Genomic DNA, 20221 nt, shown 5'->3' on the forward strand with positions numbered 1-20221 from the left:
TCAGATAATCAAAACAAACTGTTTGATGTTTCACTTTATAGTGTGCTATTTGTTAATGGTGATGTACACATTATTTTGATGTTGTTGCTCACACTACTGCAAGAGGAGCCATTTTGTAAGTTAATGAGCACCACCTGCCAACAGTTATGATGGAACTGTGGTGGAAAGTTCAGTTGTCTATCTGTGTGATGTTTACTGTTGAATCTAATGCGGTTTCAGTTGGTCAGCAGATTGAAACCATGTGCAAACCAACACTATAGCTGACAACAGCCCCACTTATCTACTCGAGATTCTAGTGAAAGGTAATGTTGCCCCCTAGAGGTAAAAAATACATCAGTGCCCTTTACAGGCCAATATAAATCTCTTCACACAAGGCTATTACTTGAATAACCATGTTAGGGTTGTGGCGATAAACTCTTTCAGTGTGACTGCACGTTACAGATCTCATCAACAACTTTCCTTATCGCCTGACCCCCTGACATCACAAGGGTGCCAGAACCAATAGGGCCAAAAGGGCAACACCCTAAATGTTGAGGTTAATCTCAAGTTAAGTGGCTTCTTTTGACACTCCAGATGAGAATAGTACACACAACACAGTCTTCCCTCAGAGTTATCCCTGAGTGATACATTCCCAAGTGTCTATAAGAGAACACATAACAGAATAAATAAAGCTGCTATAGTACAGTGTGTGTTTTTGTTAATGATTTAGTTGAGGAAAACATCAGGAAATCATTTAGGTCGCCACCACCCCAGCTCTTACGATGACTGCAGGGTACAAATCTCATCAACTGACCTCTGTCCTCAAAAAAATGGCTAAAACCATTTGGATCAAGACCCTGAGACTGTGATGTTAATCTAAAGTTAAGTGTATTCATTCAACACTCAGAGTTATCCCCGAGTCATAGATTCCCATTGTCTAGAAAAGAACACAAATAGAGAATGGAATAAATAAAGATGCTATAACAGTACTATTCAGTATGTGCTCCTTTAAGTCAAGGAAAGCATCAGGAACTCCTTTAGGTCTCCACCACCCCAACGAGGTGACTGCAGAGTACAGCTCTCATCATCAACTTTCCTTGTTTCATTAACAGTGAGTTATTTTCACTTATCCAGAGTGTTGAATGTAGATTAAGATAAGAGTGAGTCGAGGGAGAAGTCTTACCTCAGGTAATACATCCTCACTGTATCTATAAAGAGAACACAAAACAAATGTATTTAATGAATAATTGCGAGTTAAGAATCGTATTCAATGATTATTATTCAATGAAAATATATTACACCATAAACAGTCGATTATAATATCTATTATAATATATCCATTTACTCCTGCTATAAGAAACAGCTCAAACCTCTAAGAAAGATCTTTATTTTGGTTTTAAATAGATTTACAAACCAAAAATAAAATAAAAAATACAAACAAGAAAAAATGAAACAAGTGATGGTCAAAATATCCAGATTGTATAGTCTTTGAAGCAGAGGTGATAGGTTGGTAGGTTGGGGGGGACAGTTGTCCACACGCAGTGAGAGGCTGTGGTGAGATTCACTTCGATGTGAAAAAGTTTGTGGTTTTGTTTTCCTTACTAACATCGGGGGTCCCTCGGTGATGCCACCACCAAAAAGAAAGTCTGTATGGATGGGAAGGAAGGTAGCACATTGGGAGGAAACATACAGTAGATGATGAAAATGGCAACTTCTCAAAATGAAATCCCACTTCCTTAAAACAAAATGGGGGTTGTTCACGAAACGCAACAGCCATATGAATGTAAAAACAGTTAAGAATTCCAGATTAGATTGATGTATACATGCTTTATACTCAAGATGTTAACACAAAAAGTACATTTGTTTCCAGTAAATCACCTATTTTCCTCTATTGGAAAAATACAGTAGAATACCTAAATGTTTCTGAATTGAAAAAATAAATGGTGGTAAATGTACTACTAAGTAATGAATAACCCCCATGATATGGTGTTTAAAACAAAAAGGTCAAGAATCAGAGCACTAAGTACATGTAAGGGGAAAAACAGTTGCTCACACCTTATTCATTTTGAAGTAGAAGACTACATCAAAAGAAGCCCACTCAACTTAGTTATAACGGAGTATATGGGAATCAAGTGTTTTCATATAGCCCTACACCGAGCTGGACACCGTCATGCTAGTGGGATGGCTGTATGACTAATAGTTTCTATTTCATGTGTCAAATCTTGTGTGAGGGAGCCACTTCCGTTGCAAGCACTTCTACAGACATATGTTTGGTAAAGTGACTGAGGAGTTTAAGCAAATCAGCTAATTCAAAATCGCTTATGTGCAAGACATCACTGTTACAGACTTGCCATAGGGACTGATGTTGAGATAATGCAAACATTTTCTCGTAGCAAAGCATTCCTGCACTACATTTGAATAAAATAATGACCCACCACCCAAACATGCATATACACACATTGAGACAATTATTCTTCAACTCATATCTTTAAGTGATCAGTGGTGAGGAATTCCATGAGGTAGTGATCAGAGTTAGGAGCTGTGTATTTAACCCAGTTGTTCAGGCCATGGGTAAAAAAACCCCCAGCTCCAATCACTGCCTTTCTGTACTTGCCTACGGAGCAGCAAAAGGAAGTGCCCCTCCCTACCTTCAGGCTATACTCAAACCCTACACCTCAACCCGAGTACTCCGCTATGCCACCTCTGTTTTTCTGGCCCTCCCACCCCTATAGGAGGGCAAGTCAAAGCTCTTCTCTGTCCTGGCACCCCAATGGCGGAACCAGCTTCCCGTTGAAGCTATGACAGCAGAGTCCCTACCCATACTCCTCACACCAACAATATATATATATATATATATAAAAAAACAAAATCGGTGTCTAGCACTGACTTTGCTACTTTATTGAGGAAAATGTACTTACTATGACTGAGATGTGGTGGTGCCACCTAGCTATCTTAAGATGAATGCACTAACTAAGTCACAGGTAGCCTAGTGGTTAGAGCGTTGGACTAGTAACCGAAAGGTTGCAAGATCAAATCCCCGAGCTGACAAGGTAAAAATCTGTCGTTCTGCCCGACCCACTGTTCCTAGGCCGTCATTGAAAATAAGAATTTGTTCTTAACTGACTTGCCTAGTTAAATAAAGGTTACATAAAATAGTGAATAAGAGTGTCTGCTAAATGACGAAAATGTATGAGGTCTCCAAAAGAGTGCATCAGAACATCAACTGTCTGCAATATGCCCTTATCATTACAAACCATCAATTCCTACAGTAAAAGTAGGCTCTGGAGCTCGGTAGACAGTTGTGAGCAACCCCAGACCCAATAGTGAAATGTCAGGGGTCCCCTTAACCTCAGCATGTGACAGGCAGGCCGGCATCACAAGGCTGTCAACCAGGTGAGAGGTCACCAAGTTCAGATGAACACTACTAGCTCAGGCCTCTCTCTCCACACTGCCTCGGTGTCTGGATATACACTACAGGAGACAGAGCCCTTACCCAAAACTTTAAAAAGCAAGCGGTCATTGAGAGCAAACCATGGGAATCATTTGTAGAGCATTAGCTCTAACACTCCACAGACAGAAAAATAAAAACACCAGAAACAAAGTGGACAAACTAAATTTGTAGCTTTCTTTCAAAATGCATCTGGGTTTAGCGTGCAGGTGTGGCTGCACTGCTGTGGGGGGGGGGGTTGGAGTATGAGTTCAGTTTAAGGGGGGGGTGGTGAAGGGGGAGAGGAAGGGGTAGTGAGGCGATGGTGGGTCGTCAGGACTCCTCGGTTCCCGAGTCATCTTCATCGTAGCAGCAGTCCTCATCATCCTCGTCTTCGTCCTCCAGGTCCTCGTCGTCATAGTAATCGTCATAGAAGAGGTTGGAGCCCTCATCGGGGGGCGGGGCGCGGGTGCGGACGCAATACTCTGCCAGGGTGGTGGGCACCTTCACACCGTCGCGCTCAGCGTCTGCTTTGGTGGCGTGGACCTGCTTCCTGTTAGAGACAGGGAAGAGACATGGTGAGGGCATCCGTCAACTGTGGAGGTGGTACAGGGTGTACCTGATGGTTTGCGTATACTCTCTGTTCTCACCCTTAATGTGTCTGCACGTGTGTGCCTACATAATGATCGTGTCGCTCTCTCTGTGCCTGGCCTTGCTCTGTGTGTGCGCCATATGATACACCTGTGTGTGTGTGTGTGTATGTATGTATGCCCACCTGATGATCTCTGCATACTCTCTGTCCTTGCCCTTGCTGTCTCTCCACTTGCGGTACATGACGGAGGCGTCCACGTTGGCCGGGGAGAAGGTGTTGGGCTCGTTGAGCAGAGAGATCACACTCAGCAGGATCGTCCTAAGAGGGAAAGTGAAGGAGAGAGGGAGGGAGAGACCGTGACGGAACACAAAGAGCGAGAGAGATGGAAATGAGTCAACACCAGGGTTATTAGAGGCAACGCAGCCAATCAGCTAAGTCAATTTGCTCCTGCGTGGCTGATTGACCTCAGACTGTTCTGACAGCAGCTAACCTGACACACTGTGATGGATGGACACAACAGACACTATTGTTTGTTGTAGGGGTGTGAATATTGAAACAACATTTAGAACATCCTTAACCGGAAAAACTTTCACACAGGGCAGTTATCACATAACTACTAACAGGTTCTGATCATCATCATCATCATAAAGTGACATTGAAATGTAACAAATACCTAACGCAACAACGCTGTAACGTTAGTAGGAGGAGATAAGTATCTTAAATGATTTGCCACAGATATAAATATGGCAGAGCGAGACAGGGAATCGACAGCAGCATAGTATTGTATGACAATACTGAGAAGTTAAATGAGAAGGAGGTGAGGTGAGCTACAGTTGCAGTACATGTGCAATGCTTAACCATCTGAACCATATGAAAGGGAGGCACCGTGACCCAACCCGTTGCTGGCAGCCTTGCGATAAAGGACGGAGTGACAATATCACACGGCTGATTACAGTTGATATGCAGCCATTGTCAATGGAAGAGGATATCGGCTTCCCTGCCGTGACCGCATATCTAGAGCAAGACTACAAGACGCCATGCCAAATAACGGTGAAGGCCTGGATGGAGAAATGATTGCTCTGCAAGTACAAATCGCGAGCTCTCAAACACCATGCGTGGCGTTAACAACAGATCGTTGGACATCTATAAACACGCGGTCATACATCACTGCAACAAGCCATCATATTGATGAGAAGTGGGACATGAAGTCCCATGTACTGACAACTGAGGTCATGGAGGAGAGGGACAGCAGAGAACCTAAAACAGCATTGTTGAGTGGGAGACAACAGTGAGGTGAGTGCCGTCTGGTAAGTAACCAGGACTGCAGTAGATTGAACTGCATTGTACCCTAGCAGTCATACGCAGGACAATCTGAATTTGTCATTATGATTTTTCTTATTGTTTTTTTAAATGGCCATTTAAACGTTAAAGAACAAATCCTTAGTTTGTTGTCGTGCTCAGGGGAAGCCTACACCTGGCTAATAAACAAAAGAAGACACAGGTCCACTGATGGTGTCCAGTGGCGTAGTCTAGGCAAACGTCACCTCAGAACCAAACATGGCAGAGACGAAGGCAGCAACAGCTGAATGAATGATTCAAATGAAGAGGGAGGCAACGAGTCAAAGCGTGTGATATGACTGTACACAGCATTCTCGCTACACTCCAACTTTTTCACACCCGTGGTCTCTCTGTCTCTGGGCAAACACACGTGATGCTACTGTAGTTGCCGCGCTGCCAAAGAGACCCAATGTACAAATGATATATCCGACTGTGTGTGTGACGGTGTGTGTGTAGTAAACTCAGAAAAAAAAGAACGTCCTCTCACTGTCAACTGCGTTTATTTTCAGTAAACTTAACATGTGTAAATATTTGTATGAACGTAACAAGATTCAACAACTGAGACATAAACTGAACAAGTTCCACAGACATGTGACTAACAAATGGAATGTGTCCCTGAACAAAGAGGGGGTCAAAATCAAAAGTAACAGTCAGTATCTGGTGTGGCCACCAGCTGCATTAAGTACTGCAGTGCATCTCCTCCTCATGGACTGCACCAGATTTGCCAGTTCTTGCTCTGAGAAGTCACCCTACTCTTCCACCAAGGCACCTGCAAATTCCCAGACATTTCTGGGGGGAATGGCCCTAACCTTATCCTCCGATCCAACAGGTTCCAAACGTGCTCAACGGGATTGAGATCCGGGCTGTTCGCTGGCCATGGCAGAACACCGACATTCCTGTCTTGCAGGAAATCAGCCATACTGCTCATTCTGTGCGTGGTGGCATTGTCATGCCAGGATGAGCCTGCAGGAAGGTTAACACATGAGGGAGGAAGATGTCTTCCCTGTAACGCACAACGTTGAGATTGCCTGCAATGACAACAAGCTCAGTCCGATGATGCTGTGACACACCGCCCCAGACCATGACGGACCCTCCACCTCCAAATCGATCCCGCTCCAGAGTACAGGCCTCAGTGTAACGCTCATTCCTTCGACGATAAATGCGAATCCGACCATCACCCCTAGTGAGACAAAACCGCAACTCGTCAGTGAAGAGCACTTTTTGCCAGTCCTGTCTGGTCCAGAGCCGGTGGGTTTGTGCCCATAGGTGACGTTGTTGCCGGTGATGTCTGGTGAGGACCTGCCTTACAACAGGCCTCCACCCCTCAGTCCAGCCTCTCTCAGCCAATTGCGGACAGTCTGAGCACTGATGGAGGGATTGTGTGTTCCTGGTGTAAGTCGGGCAGTTGTTGTTGCCAACCTGTACCTGTCCCGCAGGTGTGATGTTCGGATGTACCGATCCTTTACAGATGTTGTTACACGTGGTCTGCCACTGCGAGGACGATCAGCTGTCCGTCCTGTCTCCCTGTAGCTCTGTCTTAGGCGTCTTACAGTACGGATATTGCAATTTATTGCCCTGGCCACATGCCTTCTCATGCCTCCTTGCAGCATGCCTAAGGCAAATTCTCGCAGATGAGCAGGGACCCTGGGCATCTTTCTTTTGGTGTTTTTCAGAGTCAGTAGAAAGGCCTCTTTAGTGTCCTAAGTTTTCATAACTGTGACCTTAATTGCTGTTAGTGTCATAACGACCGTTCCACAGGTGCATGTTCATGAATCGTTTATGGTTCATTGAACAAGCATGTTTAAACCCTTAACAATGAAGATCTGTGAAGTTATTTGGATTTTTACGAATTATTTTTGAAATACAGGGTCCTGAAAAAGGGATGTTTCTTTTTTTGCTGAGTTTGTGTCTGTGACCGTGTGTCTGTGTGTAGTACTATGTGTGTGACCGTATGTAGTAGATGTAGTAGTAGTAATAGTATGTGTGTGACCGTGTGTAGTAGTGGTAATAGGTGTGTGACCGTGTGTAGTAGTAGTAGTAATAATAGGTGTGTGACCGTGTGTAGTAGTAGTAGTAGTAGTAGTAATAATAGGTGTGTGACCGTGTGTAGTAGTAGTAGTAATAATAATAATAATAATAATAGGTGTGTGACCGTGTGTAGTAGTAGTAATAGTTGTGTGAACGTGTGTAGTAGATGTAGTAGTAGTAGTGTGTGTGACCGTGTGTCTGTGTGTAGTAGATTTAGTAGTAGTAGTAGTAGTAGTGTCTGTGACCGTGTGTAGTAGTAGTAGTAGTAGTAGTAGTAGTAGTAGTAGTAGTAGTAGTAGTAGTAGTAGTAGTAGTAGTATGTGTGAGTGAGTGACAAAAAACATGGAAACCAGTAAACGGAATGAAATCAATGTAAAAAATAAGTGTTTGATAAATTCCACATTGTTACTAACAGTCAACCACATTTGAAAGATGAGGAAAAGCGGTGAAGTGAGAGAATGATCAGTGTGAGGGAGAGAGAGTTGCTGTGTACCTGACGTTCTGCGTGGGGTTCCATCTCTCAGAAGCCAGTTCTCCACTCTGGGGGTCGTCCACAGGGGGGTGCAAGATGGAGATACACACGTCCCCATTCTACAGAAACACTCGCACACATCAGTTACCAGCAATACATTAACCATCTATAAAACACACTACCTAGGCCATTGCCGTGCTTCTACAACTGCATAGCTTGCTGTTTGGGGTTTTAGGCTGGGTTTCTGTACAGCACTTTGATATATCAGCTGATGTAAGAAGGGCAATATAAATACATTTGAATTGCCAAATGATAAGACAGCAGCGAAGAATTAAAACGTTCTAATAGAAGATAACAAATCAAAGGAATCAAGAGAACGGGACATTGGACTAGTATGTAGGGGACCCCCCCCCCCCAAAAAAAGAGGTGATTGTGTAACAATGACAGTGTTGTGCTGTCTCTTACCTCATAGATGTTGGGGTGCCACATCTTGGTGAGGAAGCGGAAGGCCGGAGGAGAGTAGGGATAGTCGATGGGGAACTTGATCCGAGCCTGAGAGAAGAGGGGGAAGTGCACATCAATTAGTGATGCAAGAGGTAGAGGCCAGTTGAATAAGGTGTAAGAAAATACCTCTGGTCAAATGCCTTGTCATGGCTACTTTATTTAGGGCCGTATTAGTTTGGTACCAGATCAGTATGTGCTTTAGCCAACTCCCCTATGTTGTCATGCCATAGACATTGGAGTGGCAGCTAGGGCTACCTTTCTACTTACAGTACCAGTCAAAGTTTGGACACACCTACTCATTAAAGGGTTTGTCTTTCTTTTTACTATTTTCTACATTGTAGAATAATAGTGAAGACATCAAAACTATGAAATAACAAATGGAATCATGTGGTAACCAAAAAAGCGTTTAAATCAAAATATATTTGAGATTCTTCAAAGTAGCCACCTTTTGCCTTGATGACAGCTTTGCACACTCTTGGCTTTCAACCAGCGTCACCTGGAATGCTTTTCCAACAGTCTTGAAGGAGTTCGCATATATGCTGAGCGCTTGTCACTCTGAGGTCCAACTCATCCCAAACCATCTCAATTTGGTTGAGGTCAGGGAGAATGCGGTCATCTGATGCAGCACTCTATCACTCTCTTTCTTGGTCAAATAGCCCTTACACAGCCTGGAGGTGTGTTGAGTCATTGTCCTGTTGAAAAACAAATGATAGTGGGACTAAGCCCAAACCAAATGTGATGGCATATCGCTGCAGAATGCTATGGTAGCCATGCTGGTTAAGTGTGCCTAGAATTCTAAATAAAAATCACTGACAGGGTCACCAGCAAAGCACCCCCACACCTCCTCCATGCTTCATGGTGGGAACCACAAATGCGGAGATAATCCGTTCACATACTCTGCGTCTCACAAAGACAACGGTTGGAACCAAAAATCTCACATTTGGACTAATCAGACCAAAGGACAGATTTCCACCGGTCTAATGTCCATTGCTCGTGTTTCTTGGCACAAGCAAATCTATTATTGTTATTGATGTCCTTCAGTAGTGGTTTCTTTGCAGCAATTCGACCATGGAGGCCTGATTCACGCAGTCTCCTCTGAACAGTTGATGTTGAGATGTGTCTATTACTTTAACTCTGAAGCATTTATTTGGGCTGCAATTTCTAAGGCTGGTAACTCTAATGAACTTATCCTCTGCAGCAAAGGTAACTGTGGGTCTTCCTTTTCTGTGGCGGTCCTCATGAGAGAGTTTAGCGCTTGATGATTTCTGCGACTGCACTTGAAGAAACTTTCAAAGTTTGAGCTGTCATAATATGAACTTGGTCTTTTACCAAATAGGGCAATCTTCTGTATACCACCCCTACCTTCTCACAACACAACTGATTGGCTCAATTGCATTAAGGAAAGAAACTCCAAAAATGTACTTTTAGGAAGGCACACCTGTTAATTGAAATGCATTCCAGGTGAATACCTCATGAAGCTGGTTGAGAGAATGCCAAGAGTGTGCAAAGCTGTCATCAAGCCAAAGGGTGGCTACTTGAAGAATCTCAAATATATTTTGATTTGTTTAACACTTTTTTGGTTACTACATGATTCCATATGTGCTATTTCATAGTTGACATTTTCACTACTATTCTACAATGTAGAAAATAGTACAAATAAAGAAAAACCCTGGAATGAGTAGGTGTCCAAACTTTTGACTGGTACTGTATGTCGTTGAGAACGGATCTCTCACAATGATAACCAGCTTAATAAAACGGGTGAATAGTTAAGAGTTCTGTTTTTTACAGCGGACCGACTGACGGATATGGAATCCCCTGGTTAATTGACTCCAGAGCTTGGTGCTTTAACAGCAGACAGACAGAATATCCTCATCTTAACGTCTTTTCTAAATGTAATCCAAAACTGATATGTGGTGATACTGTGTCCACGCTGTATTTAGTAGTAAGGATCATCTAGCCAACAACATTAAATACAGATGGTGGTTTTGAAGTGAACCAGACTGCTGTGTTAATTCAATCATAGATGGTGAACAGCACAGGCCTAACTAATGAGTGTGTAACTGGATTCACCAGGCTGTGTGTGGTAGTGTGCTGTGTAGTTCGTACAGGCTGAGTGAAAAGCCCATGGTGATTGTGTTGTGTGTTTGGTAGACATTGTTGGGGTTGTCCCCCAGCTCTCATCACCACAGACAAGCCACTACTCACCATCCCCCCAGTAGACCCCCCTCTAGTCTCCCCCTACTCAGCTGACACACACACACACACACACACACCATGAATCCCAGTGGTGAGTAGAGCATGGTACCCCTCCCGTTCACCGGGGGGGGGGGGGGGGTCGTTCTTTACCTCTCACACATAAACTAATGACAAAGGCAGGCACATGCACCACACAGTCTGCTGATCCTCCCCCTCTGCCACCCCCTGCCCACACTCAGCTGGTGCTCCCCATGCTGAGCCAACTGCCATGAGGGGGAGCGGGTGGGGGCTGGGTGTGTGTGTGCTGGGGAGGGTGGGAACATGTACTGGGGGGGGGGGGGGGGGGGGGGGGTTGCGCACAAACTCCACACCAGCCTATGGCTTCCCTAACATTACACTGTTACTTAGGCCTAATGCTGATTGCATTGTACGAGCCAGTAGTGACTAGTAAATTGAACAGGAAGACATTGCCATATCTACCAGGTCATACAACAAGTCCAGAGTGGAAACCCTGACAGGCCGAATAGAATCCTGTTTGCTTTCAAAGTCTGGCGCCATGCCTTCGAACTGGCTCGGGTCCAGAATGACTGGGGTTCACGCCAACACTCCACATACAGACAGTGAGAGAGACAGGCAACAACAGCCTTGTAGCTTACATAGCAGCCTAGCTCCAGCTAGCATAGTAGACAATGAGGACCAGTGGTACTGCAGAGCTCCGAGTACAATATTCAAGCAATCGGCTTATTAAAAGGGGGTAGTGCATTTCACCACGTGCCTTATAAGGGGCCTTTAACACTTTCTCTGCCCACATAGAGCCACAACATAGATCTCAATAATAATAATTTCATTTTTTTTATTTTTTTATCTCATACCACAGAGCTTCTAAACCCAGAGGCATAACATCGCAAGACTTCCGGGAACGCCGTTGAAACAGACCAAGCAGACCAGGCCAGGGTTTGAGAAGTGAAAAAGCATTCTGTAGTTCTTCATTTTCTTAAAATCTAGAAGCCACAACCTAGATTGTCTAAAGTAGTTGAACATGTTATTACGCCAACCTCGTGAAAGTGACAACTTTGAATTAGTCCAAAACAACTTTAGGAGTGCCTTTGATTTGACAGCCTGCACATGCGCAGTTCTGACGAGACGACCACTAGACCCCACGACATGTTTCTACACATGAGCTTAGCTAGCCAACGTCACCTAGAAGTGTGATTTCTATTGGAGAAGCAGTTTTACCCAATATTCATACTGTACTGTCTGTCTTTGATCATACTCTGCCCAAAATAGCCTACTTGATCATATGAATGGAACAAAAAAGACACACCCAACCAACATACCTCAGGGCTTTATTTATTTGCATGAGTTAAATAAAACATAGAAAATGGCTGATCCAGGCTTGGTTAGAAAGAGAGAAAGATAAGGGAAACAGGAAAAGGAGGGAGGAAGGGTGTGTCCTCCACAGAGAGCACTGACTTGGCTCTGTCGCCCTGCATGCCACTCACACAGCCCATGGCAGGCAGGCTGCACTCACAGACAGGGAGGGAGGAAACTTTCCATGGCAGCAGAAAGAGCTGAATCCCCTGAATTGCCTGCAAAACTGACACCAAGCCTAGCGAGAGAGCAACACACACACACACACACACACACACACACACACACACACAGAGAGAAATAGAGAGAGGGAGGGCAGTGGAGTGACTGGGCTTAAAAAGTTGGCCTTGCTCATTCCCTCTGCTGCACCATGCCTACCTCATCAAGAGCACCCCAAGGAGGAGCCAAACAAACAAGAGAGGCTCAGAATAGGGACATTTGCTCCATTTCTCTCCCTAATTCTGAACGCTACACACTCTTCCTCTATAAATATCTCCTCCATGCCTGCGATGCTCGACTGTCTCTCATATCACACAGCCATGCCACAGTGACACACCCTAGCCCGTAGCCCCAGAACGGAGCTCCTCAGTACACACCCAGCCTCTCCTCTACTGGCTGCTCAGCTCCATGTCTCTTTGAAGTGAGGTTCTCCTGAGAGCCCTGTGGAAACAAGCAGCAGCTGCTTTTAAGTATCACCCAGTAACAGGTACAGAACTGGGAGGACGTGTTGCTGCTTCAGTCAGCCAGGCAGGAGGAGGAGGAGCGGCTGGCACAGGGAAAGCAAGAATATTTAGAGCAGAACTGCTAGGCTCAGCATCTACCTAGTAACCTACCAAGGCCGTGTTTGTTTGAGCATGCTCTCCCCTGCTCTCTTGCCACACTCTGCTTCTCATAGGATTTGAACAGAGTTAAAGTGATTCTCCACAGCTTTGGTATAATTTCAGCCAGTAGTTTTGAAAGTAGTGCTCAAGAGGCAAAATGGTTCCTGAAAATTGTGCACAATTGTGTAATACATCATCCATTTCGTATGACACATACGCTTTTGATTTTTTGGGGGTGCAATTCATATATGTTTAGAATTCCATTTGTAAATGCTTAGGATCCTGGACTGCATCTTGAAGAGTTTCCGTGGTTAAAACGTGAAACGGTTTAAAACAGTTAACCTTGACACTGGAGCAGGGCAGTGGATTCAATTTGCCCCCGCAGGTGGAGATGCAAAATGGCAATGAAGAATAAAACGGATACATTTTCTACTCTTTTAAAATCTCTGTCTTGGATGGTGACCTAAACACTTGGGTGGCAAAGCCAGTCAGGAACAACAAACACACCTTGTTGAGGGAGGTTGGAATCAGGGCAAAGTAAACCAGGTCAGCTAAAGCAACCTAAACCCTAACAAAACGAATCATTATGCTCTTCCCAACGCACCACCTTCCCCTGTCTGCAGACCCCCCTTTCTACGAGTCCCCAGGTGCTCTCTTTCTCTCTCCTATTCTCCCTCGGATTCTCTCTCGCTCATTCCCTCTCTCCTGGTTGTAAAGTGTGAATGAAAAGGAACGTGTCCTTGAGAACATGCAGTGCGCCGCGCGCACACATACATTCTAGTCTACAACACGTGTATGAGATGAGGTGCTGTAGATTATCCTGCCCAGACCCAACAGGGTCCTGCCTCATTAACAAAACCTTTTCAGTGCGGGGGAGAGGAGGAGGAGGAGGAGGAGGAGGAGTACTGGCACAGGCAGAGTACACTACACCAGAATCAAAATCAAATCAAATTTATTTATATAGCCCTTCGTACATCAGCTGAAATCTCAAAGTGCTGTACAGAAACCCAGCCTAAAACCCCAAACAGCAAGCAATGCATGTGAAAGAAGCACGGTGGCTGGGAAAAACTCCCTAGGAAAAACTCCTGAGAAAGGCCAAAAACCTAGGAAGAAACCTAGAGAGGAACCAGGCTATGAGGGGTGGCCAGTCCTCTTCTGGCTGTGCCGGGTGGATATTATAACAGAACCACTGTCAAGACTGAACGACAGTCCACTTCAAACACAATTTGCCTAATCAGAGGCTACCAACAAACTTGCCAGGCCATGCCAAAACCCAGATCTTTAGCATTAGAAGACAAGAATGCAGCAACGCTGCACAAACCTAATACTATTAGGCTCACTGAGAAATGAGTGAACTAAATGTGCTGTGGACCAAAGGCACCAAGAATTCACCTTTTCTGATACAAAGCATTACTGGTAGGTCTAATTCCCATGGAAGTAGGCAAAATTAGTGATTTATCCATGTAGGAGAGACATTGGATTTGCAAGTGCCTTTCATTCAACCGGATTCAGTCTAGCAATATACTAAACTTGTCCAATGTTGGCCTATTTCTGAAAAAAGCAAAAGCTGAAACAGGCTGCCTATCAAATGGGGCCCAGTTCTCTTATCCCAGGCTAGGAACATGTAAGCACATGATCATGATGAGGCTGACCGTTGGAAGGTGTACTGTCTGACTCTACCTCTACATGGGCCCCCATTCACTTCATGGCATGCTTGCTTTTCACAAGGCCCCCAGGGGACCAGCCCGAGCGGGGCCAGGAATGGCACTGCTTCGCTCTCCCTTTATCTCTCTCACTCCTACTCCCAGCTCTTATTTCTGTGTGACAGAGCCAGGCAGCCAGAGGAGGAAACATGACTCCAGCAGCCCAGACAGGACAGCCCAGCTCCGTGCAGGCCTCCTCCTCCGATCACCAGCCTGAGGCCAAGAGACTGCCACCACAGTCACAGCCAGGTTCTGAATACTGCCTGTCTCAATTGACTATCAATGTTACATTACTACATGTTACGTTGAACGAAACTAGTGTTCTCTCCACTTTGCGAGTGACTGACATGACCAAGAGGTTTTTAAATTGTATTGTGCAACATTTATTTTGAAATACACCATTAAAACACTGGATGGAAATCTAAAAATAAAAATGTCTTTCTCGAAGGGTCGGGGTTTGCATTTCTCAATCACACCAAGTGTGGTTCCTGTCACCCTCATCTGTGCTGACATTCCACTAACCCTAGGCTCTTAACACTGTCGTGGGATAGGCTTAAGCTTAGCTTACTTCTAAAGATATTTTCTAGCTAGTGTAATTCATGGCAGAAATCTCACGCTTCAACATGTAGATGACCTCATGGTTGAGGAAGTGTATGGATGATGCCACTCAAAAGGAAGTAGCAGAGCTACAGCAATTCCTCTTGTCATGACAGCCTTTGAACTCCAACCAAAACATCATGCACTTCTCAAAGCTGAAAGGCTCTGTTGTTCAAAGAAAAAAAGGGGGCAGTCTTTGGCCTACTCTGCTTGAGGGATGTGTTGTTGACTATGAGAGTGAAGGGTTGGCTGGCTGTCGTAGTGGAAGGTTGCCAGGGACAGCTAATGGAATTGCTGGTGTGTTAATGAAGGGTTGGAGAAGACAATGTAGTCCCCAAGAAGAAGAGAGAATATGAAGATGGAGGTGACAAAGTGATTATGTAGAAAAGACTGCGTCTTGATGGGCAGTGCAGATCTCCCCTGAGCTTCCAGCCCAGGCAGTGGTCATTCTGCCCTCTGTCCCTGCCAGGACAAATTCTCTGGCCAGGTGACTTGGCTCCTCTTGTCCTTGTCCCAGGGTCACCCCAGGACCAGGCTGCAGTGCTGCTGCCACCCTACATCAGGCTGCAGGCCCTACCACGGCTGAGAACAAATCAAATTTTAGTTGTTACACGCACCGAATACAACAGGTGTAGACCTTGCCGTGAAATGCTTACTTACAATCCCTTAACTGCATTGTAGGTTAAACGATTTACTAAATAAAGTTTAAAAAATGTTTTTTTTAAAGTTAACAATAACGATATGCAGGGGGTACCGGTACCGAGTCAATGTGTGGGGGTACAGGTTAGTCGAGGTAAAATATAGGTAGGGGTAAAGTGACTACGCATAGATAATAATCAGGGGGAGGAGGAGGGGGTCAATGCAAATAGCCCTGGTAGCCATTTGATTAACTGTTCAGCAGTCTTATGGCTTGGGGGTAGAAGCTGTAAAGGAGCCTTTGACCTCGACTTGGCGCTCCGATACCGCTTGCTGTACGGTAGTAGAGAAAACAGGCTATGACTAGGGTGGCTGGAGTCTTTGACACCGCCTGGTATAGAGGTCCTGGATGGCAGAAAGCTTGGCACCAGTGATGTACTGGGACGTAAGCACTACCCTCTGTAGCACCTTGCGGTCGGATACCAAGCAGTTGCCATACCAGGCGGTGATGCAACTAGTCAGGATGCTCATGATTGTGCAGCTGTAGAACTTTTATAGGATCTGAGAACCCAAGACAAATCTTTTCAGTCTAGTGAGGGGGAATAGGCATTGTAGTGCGCTCTTCACAACTGTCTTGGTGTGTTTGGACCATGACAGTTTGTTGGTGATGTGGACACCAAGGAACTTGAAGCTCTAGACCAGCTCCACTAAAGACCCGTTGATGAGAATGGGGGCGTGCTCGTTCCTCCTTTTCCTGAGTCCACGATCATCTCTTTTGTCATGATCACGTTGAGGGAGAGGTTGTTGTCCTGGCACTACACTGTCAGGCCTCTGACCTCCTCCCTATAGGCTGTCTCATTGTTGTCGGTGATCAGGCCAACCACGTTGTCGTCGGCAAACTTAATGACGGTGTTGGAGTCGTGCTTGGCCACACAGTTGTGGGTGAACAGGGAGTACAGGAGGGGACTAAGCACGCGCCCCTGATGGGCCCCCCATGTTGAGGTTTAGAGTGGCAGATATGTCGTTGCCTACCCTTACCACCTGGGGGCGGCCCGTCAGGAAGTCCAGGATCCAGTTGCAGAGGGAGGTGTTTAGACCCAGGGTCCTTAGCTTCGTGATGAGCGCCTTAAAAGCGGCAGCTATACCCTTTACCTCAGTGCAGATGTTGCCTGTAATCCATGGCTTCTGGTTGGGGTATGTACGTATGGTCACTGTGGGGATGACGTCATCGATGCACTTATTGATGAAGCCGGTGACTGATGTGATAAACTCCTCAATGCTATCGGATAAATCCCGGAACATATTCCAGTCTGTGCTCGTTAAACAGTCCTGTAGCTTAGCATCTGCTTCCTCTGACCACTTCCATATTGAGTGAGTCACTAGTTCTTCCTACTTTAGTTTTTGCTTGTAAGCAGGAATTAGGAGGATAGATATTATGGTCAGATTTGCCAAATGGAGGGTGAGAGAGAGCTTTGTGTAGGAAAAATGGTATAGGTTAATTCCACTTTCCAATTTTATTACTGTATTTTAGTTTCAGTTTGCCAATCGAGCATTAATATTTTGTTTGGTGACACATGTACAGTCAGAGGAGTGCAGACGTGCTGCTCTGGGTTTGAATAGGCCCATGTCCAGTGGTGGAAAAAGTACCCAATTGTCATACGTAAAAGATACATAAATAGAAAATGACTCAAGTTAAAGTGTAAGTCACACAGTAAAATCCTACTTGAGTAAAATCATTTGGTTTTAAATATACTTAAGCATCAAAAGTAAAGTATACATTTTAAATTCCTTATATTAAGCAAACCAGACAGCACCATTTTCATTTACAGATAGCCAGGGGCACACTCCAACATCATTTACAAACAAAGCATGTGTTTAGTGAGTCCGCCACTTAAGTACTTTACACCACTGCCTACGTCACTGTTTGACTCAGACTCTTTTCAATAAATAAGCACAAGCAGCATCTCACAGAGGGTTTGTCTAACCTGTGTAGACAGGGAGGGTCTAAGTCAGAACGTGGAAACAGTTTCCTCTAACGTCTCCAACAAACCAATGAGTCACAGGTCTGCTGTGTAATTTCACAGTCAAGCATTGCATTGCATTCCTGGCCCAACAATCCAATCTCGTACACAGCACCCACAATACACATGTTCCTAGCTAGCACAGATCAAGCTTAGCCTACTGTGCTGCCCAGACAAGACTGGAAGCAGGCATCTGAATAAAAAGAGTTAGAATAGTGTTTCCAATGACATAAACCAATTAGTAGGCCACCCGATTCCGACATTGGTAGTTTCATTGATAAACAGAAAACACTGCACTGACGCTCATGCTCCCATGGATGCCTGATGAAGACCTAAGGGTCAAAATGTTGTTCTAAATATCACCTGGGAGCATGAGCAGCAGTGTGCAGCGTTTTCTTCTCTGTTTCCAATGAGTTGGCCTATAACTCCAGCACCTGTGGAAAGTACCTGGATGTGCGGCTGTTCTTCAGCTTTAGTTTCATTGATACTCTTGCATCAACCTTGGATTTGATTAATAATGAGGATAAAATGTGTGTTGTACTGGGTGATTACAACAAAAACAAGTTGGACAATGCTCTCCGCTGCTATTGCTTAGCTATGAAAACAAAGGAACTGGGTTTAGTTTGATGTATTATAGGAACCAGTGGAAGCTGCTGAGGGGAGGACGGCTCATATTAATGGCTGGAACGGAGTAAATGGAATGGCAAACACATGGAAACCATGTGTTTGATGCACTTGATACCATTATACTAACTCCACTCCAGCATTACCACGAGACCATCCTTCCCAATGAAGGTGCCACCAACCTGTCATAGGAACCTACAATACATAAATTAGGTCTACTTAAATTGGTCTTTATCATTATCAGCAGCTGTATATCAATAATGCGTGTTACCCTTGAGATACATTTCAAACAACCACAGAAAGTAAATGTGGCTTTGGATGTGATACATTGTCATAGAGTAACATGGGTTCAGCAATGATTGACAAAATTTTAATTCCAATAAGAAAGAAGTCCTATTACGTTATTGGGAGGTATTTAGGGCTAAAATATGGACATAGATTGGTCTTGTTTGTCAATCTATGAAAAATAAAGCAATGGCAACATAGACTTAACAAAACGAACAGCGCTGTTAATTCTGCCTGACTGGCTACAGTGATATAATTTGGCAATGTTTATTTCTTCAAGTTATCTGTTGACATCAGAACATGTTTTGTTGGTTGTCAGATGTAGATCAGCTGCACAAGAGGCTGCTGAGGGTAAGACGGCTCGTAACTGTCTGGAATGGTATTAACTCATGGAAACCATGTGTTTGATACCATTCCATTCCAGCCATTACTATGAGCCCATCCTCCCCAGTTAAGGTCCCACCAGCCACCTGTGTTCAACTGGTCAACTCAACAAACTAGGCCTGGTTCGAGGTTGTCAGACAGTTTTCAATAGTTAGGTACTTCAAACAAAGGTGACAAAATATAGCACAATTGCTACCTCCGTAACATGTACAGAAGTAATACTGTTACAGTATCTACAGTAGACATTAACTTCTAGTTTGGGACAAGAGTGAACACTGACCAGACATATATAATCAGTCTGGTGACCCAAGCACATTCGTGCGATGAGGAGCGACAAAACACCGCGACAGTGAGTGATTTGATAGCTAGCTAGTTAGCGATCTTGTTAAATATTCAGCAATTGAATACTCACCTTAAAATAACCTCCCTCATAGTGAGTATTTGGGGGTCCAAATATAGCAACTTCCCAGTTGTACAAGTCCGATTCGTCCACTAAAGTTATCCTGAACCCTTCAACTGGCTCCTCTTGAAGACTTTTCATTTCTAGCATGAGTGCTTTTTGGGAACTGGCTACATGATGATGTCCATGCTGAGCCATATTCCGCGACGATCTGTTTAAAATACCTATCTAGAGCTTTTTATATAAAGGTAGCTAGCTAGATACTTAAACCACCCTCCCAGAAACCTTTTGATTGTTCACTCGTTTCCCCTCACAAAATCTCTACAATTCTCCGCTGTTACGTTCGGTTCTCTTCCACTGTGATCGAACAAACCCGTAAATCTCTCGCTTACAACCAACCCAAAGCTAGCTTGCTAGCATTTCTCGCTAATCTGTTGTTGATCTACCCCTGGCGGGCAACGGGACGCTTCCTCATTGACTCAAAGCCAGATTTGAGCAACGGAAATGTTTATAGTCAAAGCAAACTAGAAATCACAAACAAATGAACGACTGTCCGACAGAGTAGGGAAAGAGCTCCCCTCCTCAGTCTTACTTGACTACAGCAGCTGCTTCACCGTGTCACAACTGAAGTCGCTTAAGCTGGTCCCACAAAGCTTGATGCCATGAGCAGTGAAATGCTAGCAATGCTTTCTGGGAATTGAAGTTAAACAGGAAACAGAGCCTCCAAAAATAAAAACGCAACATGTAAAGTGTTTGTCCCATGTTTCATGAGCTGAACCAAAAGATCCCAGAAATGTCCTATATGCACAAAAAGCGTATTTCTATCAAATGTTATGCACAAAT

The 20221-nt window shown here is 44.6% G+C and overlaps 1 protein-coding gene across 2 annotated transcripts; it reads right to left on the minus strand.

The window, feature by feature from the left end:
* Positions 1 to 3129: 3129 nt before the first annotated feature.
* On the minus strand, positions 3130 to 20040 carry LOC115158287 (ubiquitin-conjugating enzyme E2 R2). 2 transcript variants are annotated; one of them, XM_029707053.1, is made up of 6 exons: positions 19391 to 20040; positions 8302 to 8388; positions 7858 to 7955; positions 4182 to 4316; positions 3736 to 3959; positions 3130 to 3701 (listed from the first exon to the last, which is right to left on the minus strand). In XM_029707053.1, exons 1-5 carry the CDS (start codon positions 19574 to 19576, stop codon positions 3740 to 3742), a joined length of 726 nt encoding a protein of 241 aa, XP_029562913.1. In that variant the 5' UTR covers positions 19577 to 20040; the 3' UTR covers positions 3130 to 3701; positions 3736 to 3739. The 2 variants fall into 2 exon arrangements, with proteins under 2 accessions (XP_029562913.1, XP_029562912.1); XM_029707052.1 differs by having other exon boundaries at positions 3130 to 3959.
* Positions 20041 to 20221: the final 181 nt, after the last annotated feature.

Source organism: Salmo trutta, chromosome 22 (genome assembly GCF_901001165.1).
Source record: "Salmo trutta chromosome 22, fSalTru1.1, whole genome shotgun sequence".
Taxonomy (NCBI): domain Eukaryota; kingdom Metazoa; phylum Chordata; class Actinopteri; order Salmoniformes; family Salmonidae; genus Salmo; species Salmo trutta.